This window comes from Diospyros lotus, chromosome 15, assembly GCF_014633365.1.
Source record: "Diospyros lotus cultivar Yz01 chromosome 15, ASM1463336v1, whole genome shotgun sequence".
Lineage (NCBI taxonomy): Eukaryota > Viridiplantae > Streptophyta > Magnoliopsida > Ericales > Ebenaceae > Diospyros > Diospyros lotus.
This window is the reverse complement of record NC_068352.1, coordinates 27,657,747-27,674,245: the sequence shown is the minus strand read 5'-3', so window position 1 is coordinate 27,674,245 and position 16,499 is coordinate 27,657,747. Positions and strand designations below refer to the sequence as shown.

General features: G+C 36.6%; 2 protein-coding genes across 3 annotated transcripts in view; both read right to left on the bottom strand.

Moving 5' to 3' along the window:
- Positions 1–6,762, bottom strand: part of LOC127791990 (autophagy-related protein 8C) — an 83,906-nt gene extending 77,144 nt beyond the window's left edge. The window contains exon 1 of the mRNA XM_052322258.1: positions 6,751–6,762. The gene's annotated coding sequence lies outside the window, so the exon portion shown is untranslated. The remainder of the gene's footprint in view (positions 1–6,750) is intronic.
- Positions 1,076–15,545, bottom strand: LOC127791986 (NEDD8-activating enzyme E1 regulatory subunit AXR1-like). 2 transcript variants are annotated; one of them, XM_052322252.1, is made up of 15 exons: positions 15,356–15,545; positions 14,345–14,517; positions 14,107–14,270; positions 9,959–10,069; positions 9,480–9,559; positions 9,119–9,269; positions 8,946–9,039; positions 4,645–4,733; positions 3,644–3,717; positions 3,369–3,531; positions 2,673–2,758; positions 2,160–2,243; positions 1,897–2,077; positions 1,688–1,774; positions 1,076–1,571 (listed from the first exon to the last, which is right to left on the bottom strand). In XM_052322252.1, the coding sequence occupies exons 1-14, from the start codon at positions 15,391–15,393 to the stop codon at positions 1,691–1,693; spliced, it is 1,572 nt and encodes a 523-aa protein (XP_052178212.1). In that variant the 5' UTR covers positions 15,394–15,545; the 3' UTR covers positions 1,076–1,571; positions 1,688–1,690. The 2 variants fall into 2 exon arrangements, with proteins under 2 accessions (XP_052178212.1, XP_052178213.1); XM_052322253.1 differs by having other exon boundaries at positions 1,692–1,774.
- Between the last annotated feature and the right edge of the window lie 954 nt (positions 15,546–16,499).

The window sequence follows — 16,499 nt, the reverse complement described above, 5'->3', positions numbered from 1 at the left end:
TGGGTTGGCAATGGGTTTTCTTTGTCTATTTTTTATTTGCATATTCATTTAAATGTTTAAAATATATTATGTTTAATATTTAAATATATATTTTTTTATTTTTTCATTTTAAATGAGTAATAATTAGGGTTTATTTTAGTAAACATTGAATAAATTTTATAGTTATGATTTAAAATATGAATTTTTGATAATTATTTTATTTTAATTAAGTAAATAAAATCCACATATTGAGGTATTGTCATCCTTTCGATGTGCTGGTGCAGTGTTTGTGGTGTTTTTTCTTTCCGTGTTGATATGCGGGCTAATGGGGGATGCAAGATGCTCGAATAAATACATAATCGGTTGATTTAATCTAGGCCGAATCGGATACATGAAATGGGCCCAATAGAAATTTACGCCCAAGTAAATAGGTAGTGGTCTTCTAAAATTTTCCAACTTCAACGCTGTATGTGCTGCCGCTAATTTTATATTTATTTATTTATTTGGGGTGATGTAAAAGTTTAGACCCAATTGGATAATAAAACGCAAAGTCCAGGCCCGACTGAGTAACTGAAATGGGCGGGTGGTAACTGAAATATATATTCGAATACGAGAGCAGCCTTTAGCAAAATGTGCCTCCAATAAGGAATGTCATCCAAAAACCTTTTTAAGGCCCAATTGATTAGATGAAATCGCGAGTGTCATTCAAACCGAAGCCCGACTCAGGCGATGATAGTTTCAGCAGTTGATAGGGCTCCAATGTAGGCCCGCATAGATTATGCAATGGCCTCGCATTTATGCTCTTGAATAATGATAGTAGCCCAGTTAAAAAGAAGAGAATAATAACAGTGAGCACAAACAAAAAAACAGAAAGTCCAACTAACAGTTTAAGACCCAATTGCCAAATTGACATGGGCTCTCCAACCTCTGAAAAGCCCAATTCAATCAAACCTGTACTGCCCATTGAACTCGATTAATTTGCCACAAAACACATTCACTAATTTTTTTCAGTCAATATTTTATTACGTCAAACAAAAAATTAGCACGCAAACCAAGAAAGAAATCTAAAACCAACCCAAAAAAAAAGAAGCAAAAAGACAAAACCAGTTCTGGAAATGCTAAAATTATAAAATATATTTTGTATCACATTTTTAAAATATAGATTCTATGAGCGGACTTGGAAATTTTCAATTTTGTAGTGGACTCCTGAAATCAAAAAGAAACTCAAGATCTCAAGCCGGCCGGTTAGTCGGAAATAGTGCACAAATATTCAAGCGAACGGTTGTAGTGAAGGCTTGTGGCAAATAATGCTCGCTCTCCCCGACAACGCTGCTACAGAGTAGTCGCATCCGGCACAAGCTTCCAGTTCCAGCTCCGCCCAGTCCAGCCATGAGGATAAAACACAAAAAGTTGGGGGGCAAAGTAGAGTTCTCAACTTCAAAAACATTGTTGCACCAACAGCCATACCCATATAGACCCATCCCAATCCAATCCCTTCCCATCCCTCAATTTACGATAAATATTTTGAGCCCGAACCTGCCACCTGAACCTCATGAAAGATTGATAGAAGCCCCATTTTCTGGAAAATTCGTCTGCCAATTAACAACCAAAAGAGAAGCTTGTTAATGTCAGGGGTCATAGCCAAGCTCCAAGGAGCAGAAACAAAAAGTTTGTATTGCTTTTAAAGAAATTGCAGCTGTTTGAATACCCACTACAGCAACAACAATTGAGACTTGTGGTCAACGCCGTTGAAGATTAGAGTTCCACACATAGGAACAAACTGCCTTGTGATCAGCTGTAATGGAGACGACAAACAAAGCAAAGGCACGTGTATCAAACCTGTAAGAGATTACTGAACCACCAATGTAACAATTTTGCAGATAAACTTTTTGGTGAAATCAAGATAGAATCAGAAACCTTGATAACTTCCTGGGATGCAATTCCACCAATGAAGGCAGCAACTGCGTGGAGCTCTGAAGCACCATATCGGCACATCTCATTGATAAGATCCTCTGTCAAGGTTGACCCGTTGCAACCCAAGTCGCCAAGCAGACCAACAGCTGTAGTTTTCAATCTAGATATATCGTCATCCATCTCGCTGCAGAAATATTTGAACCAAGGTCACAGAGAAAGCAGAAGCTTTTGAAGAACAAATAGGGAAGTTGATACTAAGGTATTACCCATCAAATTGGCCAGGGAAACTGTTGTAGTTTGAAGCAAATCGATCAGCAGCTCGGAGAAGAATATAGAACCCTATAGCAGTACTGCCAAACATAAAACTAAGGAGCTAAGCATAGCGGTCTTTCACAATTAACCAGAATTCCCAGGAAAATAATAGGAAAACAGAATTCCCAGGAAAATAATAGGAAAACACATGGAGTTATTTAAACTTACTTTTCTAAATTCAGTTTATTGGGGCAAGACCCGAAGGGCAAAGGGCCAGATGCCATTAAGTGTGCTCGTGATCAGAGATGACTTGGGGTGGTGGGAAGTGTGATAAGATGGAACTAAAGCAACATGGAGAAGAAAATAGAAGATTTGGGTAACGTAACTACCCAACATCTTAGGCACAAGAGCGAGGCCACAATTGACCCATTCAAATAAACAACACCCTAGCAATAAAATTGTTGAGGTACTTTCATTGGTGGATGATGTCTATAGCCATAAAAAGATGGAGTGGCAGCATGATATACCTGTAGTCTTCATCCGCTAGATATTTCTGCAACTCCGGTTGGGCTGGAGAACTAAATTCATCCTCAAGGAGACGATATCTGCATACCTAAAGAGTAGAAACAAAACTATTTTATTGAAAGACACCTACTCAATGTCTGAACCTTCCTGTTTAAGGTCACTTGCAATAATCTTGCCTCTCAAATAATCATAGTAAGATTACTGAAAAGTTATCCATAATCAGAAAGCAGATAATGATATTGTTAACACTACCTTTTTATGCCAATATATTTGAAAACAGGGAGAAGCTCTATTATGGTACCGTTTTCACTTTGTTTCTGATCTCGTAAACTTCAATGCTTAAAATTAGATGGTCAACAGCCAACTATATCAAGCATATTAAAAATGAAAGATATAAAAGTAAATTCAATTAGCCAAGAAACAAGCTCATTATGAAGCTACAACCAGAGTTCTAATACGAAATAGGAAAATTAGGCCAGTTGCCAGCAACTAGCAAGAAAGATCATAAACTTCAATGCTAAAGAATCTACTGAAGGAGTCCAGTTGCCGTTGTGTTTCTATGCAACTTAAATATCTGATACAATTGAATTAGAGTTGCAATGGCATTGACAATTGGGACATCTAGTTTGCCGAATAAATCAGGGGACATGAAGTTGGAAGTGTTATATTGGAAAAATGCAGTAACTGAACACACTTACTGTGAGCTTCCTGGCATTTTTGCAGAAGCTTTTTATCACTGGCTTTGGAATACTATCAGGATCTCTACCAATTTTCTTTAGAATATTCCTGACATGTTGTTCAACAACCAAACAATCAGCCTCAGCCTTGGCTTGGTATATCTTCTGCAGGTTTACATATAATCTGCAAAGAAGTAAAGACAGAAACTCAGATCTCACTAAATCAGATTTCATATAATTAAGATTAAAAAATTATAAAAAACAAGAATAGGACATCTTAAAAAAACGTCACTAACTCTGTGGAAGATGTCATATCTGGTATTGACCCCTCAAGAGGTACTTCTCCCCTGCCTTCATTGGCAATGAACTCCTGCAGTGCAAGGAAAGGAAGTTGTTTTCTTTTTATGAGGAGCAAGTAATCTTTTTTTTTTTTTCTTTTTAATCCTCAACAGATCCAGTATTAGGGAAAAAGAAAAAACCACAGCTAAAAATCATATTAATGATCAAAAAATAAAACCAATGTCATAAAATATTCACTTTTCTACGATGCTAGTGTAGAAAAGAATAAAAGCAGTGATTTTGGTACATGATGGATTGTCCTGTAAACTGTGATATACAAGATTGAGATTTTTAAACTTGGGCATTTATGTGTGTGTGTGCACCTATGAGCACTAGTCCAGTCAAGGAGAAAGGCACAGAAAAATGGCAAAACAAGCTCATGATTAAGATCAGAACTGTGCAGAAAAACCATAAACTGGATCCTCTGGCATATCCATCAACTGAATAAATAAATCAGAAATGATGTGGGAAAGAGAATAAATATGGGAGCAGCAACAAGGCAGTTTCCCTTAACATTCCATGATTACGTTTAAAAGAGAAGACTACAAAATGCAACCATCAGCTGCGCTGATTGTCCCCTCCAAACCCTGTTAGTAGAGATTAAAATATATCAGGATTGGGTTCACAACTAAGGATCAGCCTCAAATTAAAAGCTTACAGACTGAGCAATTTCTTAGTTAATTAATCAGCTACCAAGATTTGTCTGGAGCAATATTGGTTCCACTAACAGCCTCAAGACCTTAATGATCTAAATAGAACTGACACCAAAGCATCTCCTTGACAGGTATAAACACACATGAGAAGTTGAGAATTCCATTTTATACATTTGAAAGTAAACTATATTGTTAAAGTGAGTTCAAAATTTTCCAAAGCCATTTAAATGATAGCAATCATTATCCATCAAAAGCAACTTCATCTTTTGATTTGCGGTAAATTCTGGGAAAATCCTAGAAATTACCTTCAGAGCTGCCACCATAACCCAAAAATCAGATGAATTAGAATCAACATCAGCAAAACTATCATTAATTATCCGTTGTAGATTTGAACCTGAGATGTCAAACGTGACATGAAATTAATCATGAACTGCATACATCTATTGCCCAGTTAATTAAATAGGATAGAAACTGTAAGGTCATATTTTCCAACAATTAAGAATGAGAATTCAGCCCCTACATATCAGTTTATTTTAAAAATGTTTTCCAAAACAAAAAATAAAGAATAAAAATAAATCAAAAACCAGGAAATTCTAATACATTCAAATGCAAATCCAACATGCATACACATAGAAGCCAGTGACCAGATTTAAATCCAATGGAGTATAAACAAGCAACCCATCATGTTCATGAACAAAGACATTTGGATGTAATTTGTCTCTTTCTTTTTTGGATAAGTAAAATCAATTAACAAAGGGATGATAGTAAGACATAATGATGTACTTCTGAGTCATCATGATAATTGATAAGAGGAGTTCAGGATGTAATTCCAAGTAATTAGGGTAAGAGGAATATGTATATATTAGAGAACAATCATATGAAGCACAAATAGTTGCAATTTAGATAAGCTATTTAGACAATTCTTTAGCATAAGACTGCAGACATGTTCCAATTCTGATCTTTAGTTGATCCATTCATGCTACGGAGAACAAATTCAGTTAAGGGGTAGAATGGGAAGAGCAAATAGAGGGGGGGGGGGGGGGCATGTGCGGGTAACAGATTCCGTTGAGAAGTGGGGGGAAGCTTACAATCTATAAATAGAGAAGCAAATAGAGTAGAAGGCAGGGAATATTTTATTGGTGAATATTGTGAGAGAGCTTGGACATCTCAAATGTCCATTTTTCTTTGATTTTGTTGATTTCCAGCATTGTAATTCCCTTCCCTTTTCAGTAATACAAGCTATACTATCACCAGAAGCTCACCATTTGGTATCAAAGCAGAAAATCGATCCCCATCGTAAAGCTCACCATTTGGTATCAAAGCAGAAAATCGATCCCCATCGTAAACCTCACTGAGCGAGTAGGAGTCTTGGAGGGGCGGTTGGATGGATTGCTCAGTGGGCTGGACTCGCCAAAATCGGAGATGCAGCGAATGCAGAGCTTGGAGAAGAATATGTCAATCATGATGGAGCAATTCAGCCTCATGAGATCGAAATGGGAAGAACAAGATAGCATAGTATAGTTGTTAAAGGCACGCCTAGGCGCAAGGCGCCTCGCCTGGACTGAGCCGAGGCGATTTCAGCAAGGCCCTCGCCTTGCATGGTGAGGCGCCGAGGCAAGAGGCGCGCCTCATGAAACTTAGTTTCATTAAAACCTAGGCAGCCCAATTCCTCCTCCCTTCTTGGTTCCAACATGTATACATTACAACATATTTATATTTCTTTAGTTTAAGTAAATATCCACATTTTCTTTTAGTTATATTTAATCTTCCATTTACTTTAATACATAAATGTAAATAAGAAAGTACCCCCCATTTGGATTCAATAAAAATATCTAAAAAATCAAAATCCGTAACAATAAGAAAATAGAATTTTGGTTTTAGTACAAACACGAAATTTAACGATTTTACCACCCCCAAAATACATACCTACTATTTCTTGAAAATTTTATTAAAAATCATTTTAACAACAATATTAGCTATCAAAATACTAGGAGATAGTTTTTCAAAATGAAAACATTTTCTTATGTCTCTTTATAATGTGCTAATCTTCCAGACTTAGAAAAATAGCATTTTTAAAAATGAAAACATTTTCTTGATTGTGGACTTGTAATGTTTATATGTTAGTTTAGAACTTTGCATGATGATTGGTACTTGTTTGAGTTTGAGACTTTAAGTTTGAACTTTGATAATGTTTCTAGTTTAGAATTTGCATGATGAATGAATCAACTTTGATGTTGTTAGTTCAGAATTTGAAGATAATGAATCATTAATGATATGCATGTGTTATTATTGATAATTTGATAGTTTTTTATGATTTTACAAGATTTTGAGTTTTTTTTCTAAATGGTGCGCCTCGCCTCGCGCCTCAAGCTTCAAGACCCTTTGCGCCTCGTGCCTTTCAGAACTATGCAAGACAGAGAGAGGAAGTGCAAAGGAACGTTGGAACAACCCACGCCAGAATCCACTTTAAATTCTGGGATTACACATGGTGTTGAGAGCGGCAGCAGAGAAAAAAGGGAAGTGGGCAACAGAAATTGGAGGTGGGAAGTCTGTAACAGAAGATTGGAGATGCCAATCTTCAGCGGAGATAACTCGGATGAGTGGTTGTTTCGGGCAGAAAGGTATTTCAAAGTGAATCGGTTGACAGAGTCGAAGAAAATCGAAACAGCAGCGCTGTGTTTCAAAGGAGGAGCCCTGACTTGGTCCCAATGGGAGCAACAAAGAAGGGGATTTAGGAGTTGGGAGGAGCTGAAGATCGTCCTACGTAAACAACTCCGGTCTTCGTAGGAGTGATCAATGGAGGAGAGGCTCTTGGCCCTCAGGTAGGATGACTCCGTGCAGGAATATCGCCTCCTCTTTGAGACTTTGGCGGCCTCGATGGGCGTTTTAGAGGCCATAATGGAGGGCCTCTTTGTTAACGGGTTGAAGCCAGAAATCAAGGCAGAAGTTAGGGTGTTACAACCATCGAGTCTAACGCAAATCATGGAAACAACCCAGTGAATTGAAGACAAGATTCACATATTCCAAGCCCAAGTTAGTCCTAGACCACCTAGGAACCCTACAACAATTCCTTGCTTTACACCTTGAGGACAAGGTGAGTTCCGTGAGGGGTGTATTGATAGGCAACCCATAATATTCCGCTACCAAAGACGTAAGAAATAAGGGGCAGAATAGGAATACTAAAATGGACGAAGGCCAATTGGTGCATGTGCAGACAACAAATTCAGTTAAGGGATAGAATGGGAAGAGCGAAGGAGGGGGGGGGGGGGGGGGGGAATGTGTGGGCAACAGATTCCGTTGAGAAGGGGGAAGCTTACAACCTATAAATAGAGAAGCAAATAGAGTAGAAGGTAGGGAATATTTTATTGGTGAATATTGTGGGAGAGCTTGGACCTCTCGAATGTCCATTTTTCTTTGATTTTGTTGATTTCCAGCATTGTAATTCCCTTCCCTTATCAGTAATACAAGCTATACTATCACCAAAAGCTCACCAGAACTTACCAAGCATACGTACAGGAAGTTCAGAAATTTCTTTTGTGTTGAGTAGTGAGACATGATTCTAGATCCAGATTCAACTGCCTTTTTACATTATGAGCATAGTTATTATTTCTTGCACCAACACCATACCAGTAAAAATCTGGTAAAAGTCCTTCCTCATATTGTTCCCAGTTGGCATACCAATCTGCATTGCCCAATACTGACCGGTACCCACTTAATGACACATTGCATCCCTAACCTGCATCCGTGTTATAAATATAGGCTTGCAGCTAGTAGTTGCAGGCCTATGTTATATTATATTAATATAATATATATAGTGTTTATATATATATATTATATATATAATATACACTAAACAAATATCATTTGATATAATGTACAATATTCTATACATGTTAATTTGACATTCATTCTTTTAAATTGTTTCACAATTTTGGGGTCAAAAATACAAGAATAATTATTATCATAATTTAGACTTCAAATTATTATTATTACGTACTATATTATCAATTATATAATCTACCTCTCTGCATAATTTGTCCGCTAGATTGGGTGCATTATTATATTAGTACATTAAATTATTTTTATGATAGATTATTGACAGTAATGATGATTTTATATATTACAGTAATGTCCTTTTATACATGACATTTTATTATAACATATTACTAATTTATTATATTGATATATTTGAAACAGTATATGGGATTGTCCAGTACTAATAATGTACCATGCCACGACAAAGCCAATACCTTCTTTGGTACAATACTAACTATGATTATGAGTGCTGAATAATCTATTTAATGTTTTCAGTGTCAAAAGTATTATTTCTTATCTCAGCCAGACTCAAGCCCAAATAAAGGAGAAGGGTTGCATTAAGTAGCCAACATCCAACATTAATATCGTCAGATCTTATCATGATAGCCAACCACACCTACTGGTATTAAGTCTGGATTTATTTATAAGTGCAGAACATTATACTGCCAGAAGATTAGGAATCTAACAGCCTGAGCTGACCTTGGGACAATTCCTATATGAGAGCCACCAGTTGGTGGATCACATGCTCATTCATGCCAATCTGTTCCATGCATTAAAGCCATATACTTACTAGTTCCCTGAGGAGCAAAGACTTTAAATGAGGCCTCAATTGCTTCTTTGTAATTGTCTTCATCCATTGCCCTCATCCTGGATCTAATTAGTTCCTAAGATGTTCAACAAGCCATTTTAGTTTGCAGCAATTGAAAGAAAGAGTCATATAAATACTGGACTAAATGTCAAAACCTTGAGCTCTTTTTTCTCTTCCCTGGTTGATGGAAGGTTTCCACCATGATTTTGGGCCCACTCATCTGCCATTTTAACAAGAATGACGACATATGGTACATGCTTATGGACAACAGGATCGGGCACATTCAAATCAATAGTTTCTGCAAAGCTACACAAACATCCAGTCAGCACCTCACTCAAGATGTAAGCCATTCAAGTACACACAACATAAAAAGGAAAATAAAAAATTGATGTGCCAAATTAAACCATAAATGCATGTGGAGGAAATGCAAACACCAAAGTCAACCAAAAAATCAAAATAAAAAAAGTTGTGTGTGTGTGTGTGTGTGAGAGAGAGAGAGAGAGAGAGAGAGAGAACCTCCTGAGCTCAGGCCATGGATTATTTAACCGAAGATCATCCAGAAAATGGTCAGGCTTTGACTCAATTACAGTATGTTCCTGCCTCAAACATGCAAAACTATATTAGCTCCCCAAGCTCCAAAGAAATTAGAAGCCTGATACCTTCTCCTAGATGTAAATTTTCTTGTTACAGTCCTATAGTCCAAACAATGTTAATTAACATTCATCCTTGTCCTTCATGGAATGGCAAAGAAGTCCTTAAACTTCATTTTACTAACAAGCACGCAAGAAACAAGTGGTTGTTCAAACTAAAACATCTCAAGAACTTAAATGCAGTTATCCTATGCTGGTGCCTCTGATCATATTTGTAGACACTACCATACTGGTGCTAATTTGCAGAAGGGTTAATCACTTTTACAAGTCCCCCCTCCACCCCACACCCCAAAGAAAAAATATTATTATTAATAAGGATAACTCCATATATTTAAGGTTCAATACCTTAAGACTGATCCGAACTAACCCAGTGAGCCCGTAGGAGCGTGCAAATATCAACATGACATTAGCTTCACGGCATATCCTATCCAACTTTATCATCAAATCTTCAACAAGCTGAGAACGTAATAAGAAATCAAAGATGAGAGTTAAATGGGAGCCAACAAGACCCAAAGAACATGTCACTCAAAACTTTGTACAAAGGATGAATGCATCTAGTAAGCAACAATGAATGGAGGATAAATGCTTGCAAATGATTTAAGTATAAGAGATGACTCTAGCAAAGCGATAAAAGAGTATCTCTTTCCTTCACATCTTGAATCCGCAGTACATAGCAGGACATGGATTCATATTGGAAAAGAAAGAAAACCTCTCTCTCTCTCTCTCTCACACACACACACACACACTCACTCTGACAAGCATTTAACTGAAAGAAGCCAAAAAGGGAGGTGAACTGCATACAAGAAAGAGCACAAACACTAACTTACAACATGAGATCTTTGACAAAGCACAAGAAAGACTCAGCAGCGACAAGGAATCCTCTCTAAGCAAGATATGTTAATAATAATGATGATGAAATAAAATATTGAAAAACAAGAATATTCCCTTAAGACTGTGAAAGGGATGGCAGGCCTGAGGCTTTCCATCCAACCAACGAAAATACTCTCTCAAAACCCTCAAAAGGCTCTAAAATTTATTTCACGCTGTAAGATGCAAAAAATTAATGATCCTCCAAACACAAATCTGCCACCATCTAAGGCAAGCCAACTACATGAATCCAAAAAAATAGATCAACCTGACGCATTAAAAATGGTATGAAAAGTGTTCCAAAGTTTGCAAGCAACTATACAATAGAAAAGAAAATGATCAACTGACCAGGCATTCTTTTAAAACAGACAGCAGCACTTAAGTACAACTTGACCATGTTTTCCCAAATTATCAAAGGAGGGAATAGAGCCAATTTAAGCTGTGCAGATGAAGGCAGCACAAGCATTTCCAAGGAAAAGCCATTCCACCTTGATTATAAGGGCCTCATTTCCAAGGAAAAGAAGGCTCAATTCACCAGATTCCAAACCCAACTATCCTATTTGTCCATGTTGAAAAAGCATGCACGAAGTCAAATAAAGTAGTAGAGAAATCAATTTTCATTGGTCATGAAGACTGCCCCTGAACTTTGAGGACCAAGCCATGACACCAGAAAGGAGAGACACACACATCTGGAAATATTTTTATCACTAAAAAAATCAAACAGATTGCCCAATTACCCATCAACGCACCAATTGGCAAGCCTTGTATCTAATCCCATTATCACTTCCCAATCAAAAAGAGATTATAACCCCCCCCCCCCCCCCCAAAAAAAAAAAAAACACCTCGACAACAAGTACTTTTTAACACCAGTCGAGCCAGCTACTGCCCAAGTCTTGAATTTCAGTAATCATACCCATTGTTTTTGTTCAAAATCCCATGCTATCTTGCTTATTGATTGCTTCTTATAGCTGTGTGGTACTCTAAGCTGGAACCCACAGCCCACAAATTTGAGTTTTAACTTGTGTTTGCTTGCATCCTCTGGAGAGTTTCACTTTATAATGTTCAGAAATAGCCATTGTTTTATAAAGTTGACATTCGAATACAACTGTAAATATTGGTTGCTTTGTTGATTAAAGCTATAGAAAACAATATTTTTTCCCAAAAGATAATGGATGCTCATAGAAGGAACAATCATATTAGGAGACTTGTCAGATAGCGGGCTGTTTAATGTGAATTTGATTTCAAGTGATACCATTGAATATTATAATATGATTTATTTGGAATATAATGCGGGAGAGTTTTAGGGCAATAAGCAGAGACTAAAAGAGAAGAAACAAATGAGAGGAAGAAAGGGAGGGAGGAAGCTAAAGTGCCTGCTCGTGGCTTCTGTGCTGCTGATAACTGGCCAATTCAACCTACCATCATGGGGTTATTCCACAGATCATTCCAGATTCTCTAAAAAAGGTTTCAGAAGTACCAAAAAGCGCTAACCTTCTCTGAAGTTTGGAGCTCAATAGGTAAGGGAATTACTCTCCTTTCTCTAACACTCTAGCGCTTCCTTTCTTTGATTTCAGCCAACCCTTCTAGTTGAACATGAAAATGGTTTATCTAAAATGTGTTTGAGCATTTGTTTAAAAAGCATTACACATTTGTGTAGCATAGTATGTTTTAAACATATGCATTTTAGTGCATCATTTGGCTATACACAGGAAACATGTTATATGACTCTGTTCTTATTGAGTATGTTATATACTGACCCTCATTTTCTCTGAACATTTCAATATTTGGAGAGATCTCCAAAGGGCAAGGAGAAAAGCTCATGGTTACCTAACAACTAAAGAAAGTTAAAAGAGCATATTTACAGATTAAATGAGCCCTTAGAGAGGTTTGTCTATAGATGTAACAATGGTGATTTGTATGTTACATTTCGCAGTGTATTCAGTATTTAAAGCATGACACAAAAAGGGGGTTGAGTGGGGTGATTTACAAATGTATGTGATATTTTTACAGACATTAAATGATGCTAATTGAGATATAATTTGTATTTATGTAAATAGTTTTGAGGTTATGTAATGCACTTTAGTGTAAGGTACTTTTGAAAGGTGAACATAGGGAACTTCAATGTCGCACATACATAGCCCTACAAATCCTTAATGCATACTTCATGCTTTTGAGACAACAAACATTAATGTAGAGCTTGGGTTGGAGCATTATGGAGCTGTAGTGTGTAGCCACAGTAGGAAGGAATGGTTAGAGAATTGGTTGGAAATGGGCAAAAAGTACCCAATACTTATGCTACATAGCCTTTCACATATGGACGTAAAATCAATTAGTTAGGTTCAGTTATGGACCATAAATAGACTTAAAAAGAGCTGAAGTTGTGGCCAAAAAAAAGAAATGAAGCTAAAAAAAGGGACCCAAGTGAGCCAGGCACTTCGTAGGCCAAGAGCATAAGGAATACCTAATTTATAATCCATAATAATGTGTTAAATGGCTGTGTAATAGCTCATAAATGTTTAAAAATGTGGTTCAAAAGTAGGCCCCATTAACTTAACCGGCATAGAGGATCAGAACTGAAGAGGAAAGGGGGAGTGGGGGTGTGGAGACAGGCTCAGTTAAGCTCAAGAAGTAGTTAGGCCTAATTAAGGATCCAAAAGTACAAATAGGATGAGACCCACCTAAAATTAGGCAAAGGCTCAAAGATTAGAAATTGGTCCTAAACCTTGATTCTAAGTGTGGAATTAGGCCCTAACCACAGGCTCAGATCATGTCAAACAATATAAAGGACCAGAAAAACACAAGGCACCCTTGAGGAAGTTCATAACCATAAGCTGAACATAATTTTGAATATAAGCTGCCTAAGCTCAGACTCTAAGAACAACATCCTGTCAACAGGTAGCAATCATTTCCACTTTTAATGCGTGTCAGCATCACTTTCCCATTTTCTGATACACAGAAAATAAGCTTTTGGCTTCAACAACATGATATAGATTGTTGGATTCGACCACTTCTACTCCCACAAGAAAAATAAATTAAGAAAACAATCTGTTCCATTTCAAGAATGATATTTATTTTAGTCTGTCTTGCAAGAAAAAGAAAAGCATACATTCTGACTGAATGCTAAAAGCCTAAAACTAAAGACCTAAGACAAGTCTTTCACAAAAAATGAGGAAAAAGGAAAAGGATTACAAAAATACCTAATCCCACTATGGAGTCAAGATAGCATCTTCAATTTGAGAGAGAGAAGGGGGAGAAAGGGGGGGGGGGGGGGGGGGGGGGAGATTAAGTCCAAAATATAAGCGATATTGTCTCTCTTTCCACAGATACTTGTTAACAAAGTGAAATTTTCTCAAAGAGAACTCAATTTTTTTCTTGTGTTATTTGCATAATCAAGTTACATGTCCTGAGCCTAACTATTCTATTAAACTTGGGGTAGACCATTAAACTCTTGAGTAGAGCCATATGAAGAGTCAGAAATTCTAAAAAAACATATATGACCTCAATATATATAGCCATATTACAGTTCTACATATGATGAAACCATAAAATAAAAATTGCACTCGTGAAAAGTAATAATTCTCAGCATAGTATAACAATTTCACTAACAGGGATGTCATAGTCCATACCTGGGTGGCAATCACCAAGGTAAATTGAGAAAAGAATGATGGATTTGTCTCAATTAATTCCTCTGGATGCTCCTCTATAAATTTTGCTTTAACAGCATCATTTAACTCCTGAAGAAATGTACATGCACATTTTGCCTTTGATTGCCCCACACTTGACTCATCCACTACCAACAGCGCAATCAAAGCATAAGAACAGAGATATAACAAGTGAATTGAACACCACATCAAAGTCACATACCCATAAAATTATTTCCAAGGTCACCCACTTCAACTTTGGAACCATCTATTACAGTTACACTTCCAATCCCACCAAGCACAAGATTCTTCAAAGTTTCAGAACCAGTAGGACCACAATTAAGCAAGCATATACTTGCTTTCTCAAGGGCAGCCTGTCCTTGCTCACCCCAGATTCTGCATTGAACAATTACGCTTTACCTTAGTGTCTTGAGATAAATATTATCATAAGAAGAATTGTTTGGACAGAAAAAGAAATTTCCACCAAGTCCCAAAGCCAGCCCCACCTAGTAGGATAAAGGCTTGTGATTGTTAGTGATGTCGTTATGGTAGTAGTACATGAGAAATAACACTCAGTTAGAAACAAATAATAAAAACAAATGAAACAAAATGGATGGTACACGAGAGCCGGCATCCATAGAAGAACAACCTCAGAACCAGTCAGATAAGGCTTTGAGGTAACTTTTAACCACGTAAATGCAAATAAAAATAGGTCTAATTCATAAATACTTCTGAGAGCAAATGCCTCTCAACTCAAGCCTGAACCCTGGAAGTGGAAACATATTGTCATACACAATCATACTTTCTCTTTCCAACTACAAACGGCAAACAGGAATGCCACAACTCAGAAATGCTATACATGACAAAACCCTAATCCATTTCAAAGTCTCTTAACAGTTTACTGCCTTCACCTGTTTCAATCACGCACAAAATCTGAAATTACTTTCCCATCCTCAGACTATAAAACTACCAATTTATAATTTCAAACAAAGTAAAAAACACCAAATACGTACTCGTAACAGCTTCTTTTCTTAAATATTTGAAGAATTTGGGAAACCAGCCTCCAATTCCAGGAGGACTGAAAGAAACATGCAATGAAAATGCGACAACATCTTATTCTCTACAAAACTTATAAATTTTTTATGCAGGGCGAGGTATGGATACGGCCGAAGTATGAAAGAAGAAGAATGTCGGAGGGCAAAAGGGTCCCGAGATGGGAGAGGGGAGACAGTACCTGAGCTGACGGTCATACTTGGTCTTGGGCTCCGCCATGGACGGTGGCGGCGATTGCGGCGATCAGTGAAAACGACGCTCTTGGGACTCGCTTGCTTCCTACGCAGTGTGCGCTTTGGGAGACGGTCCTGCGTTTAAACAGGAATACATACAGGGATGAGCTTGAAGGACTTGTTTTTGCCAAGAAATTACTCTCTCTCGATATTCACAAGGAGATATTCTGTAACTGTAAGCCCTTAATTTTATTTTGGATAAACGCGATGATCTCTTCCTGTTAATTTTAATTTTTTTCTCTTACAGAGTAAATCATATCAAAAGTCACAAAATTTTGGTATCCTTTTTAATTTGGTCACTAAACTTTAATTCCTTACAAAATGATAACAAAACTTTAAAATATTTTGCAATATAGTCACTAAAATGATTTTTGGATAATTTCTCACCAAAATTGCTGATGTGGCGATGGCCACATTATCGTCACATCAACAATTTCAGCTAGAAATTATCAAAAAATCACTTTAGTAACCACATTGCAAAACATTTTAAACTTTTGTTATCACTTTGCAAGAAATTGAAGTTTAGTGACCAAATTAAAAAGAACACCAAAATTTTGTGATCTTTAGTGTGATTTACTTACAGGCATTCTATGTTTCATTTTATATTTATTTTTAGAATTATCTAAATTTTTCTTTTTATTCACTTAGGGTGGTCGGGTTTCCTTCGACTCATTTTTAGGGACACATGATCTTATTCGCTGATATACCTCCTGAATAAATTCAAATACGGATACAGTTTATATATACTCAAAGTTGGACATTGACCACAATTCATACGGAACTTATCTTCTAACTTGCTAATGACTTCTAACTAAATATTGTCTCCAACAATAAATCTATCTTCTAAGTCACCATACTTATCCGTTCAATTTGTTTTTTTTTTTTATAACTTCCTTTGTTGAATTAAAAAAATATATATTTTACAAATTCTGTTTAAAAAATAAATTATAAAAATTCAAAATAATAAAAAATATATAAGTAAAATTACTCTTTCATTTTTTGGAATATATGGTGGTATATTCCAAAATTGCAAACTTCATGTGTAGATTTTCTTTTTGGTATTATTATGTTGTTCAAATATGAGAAACTTTA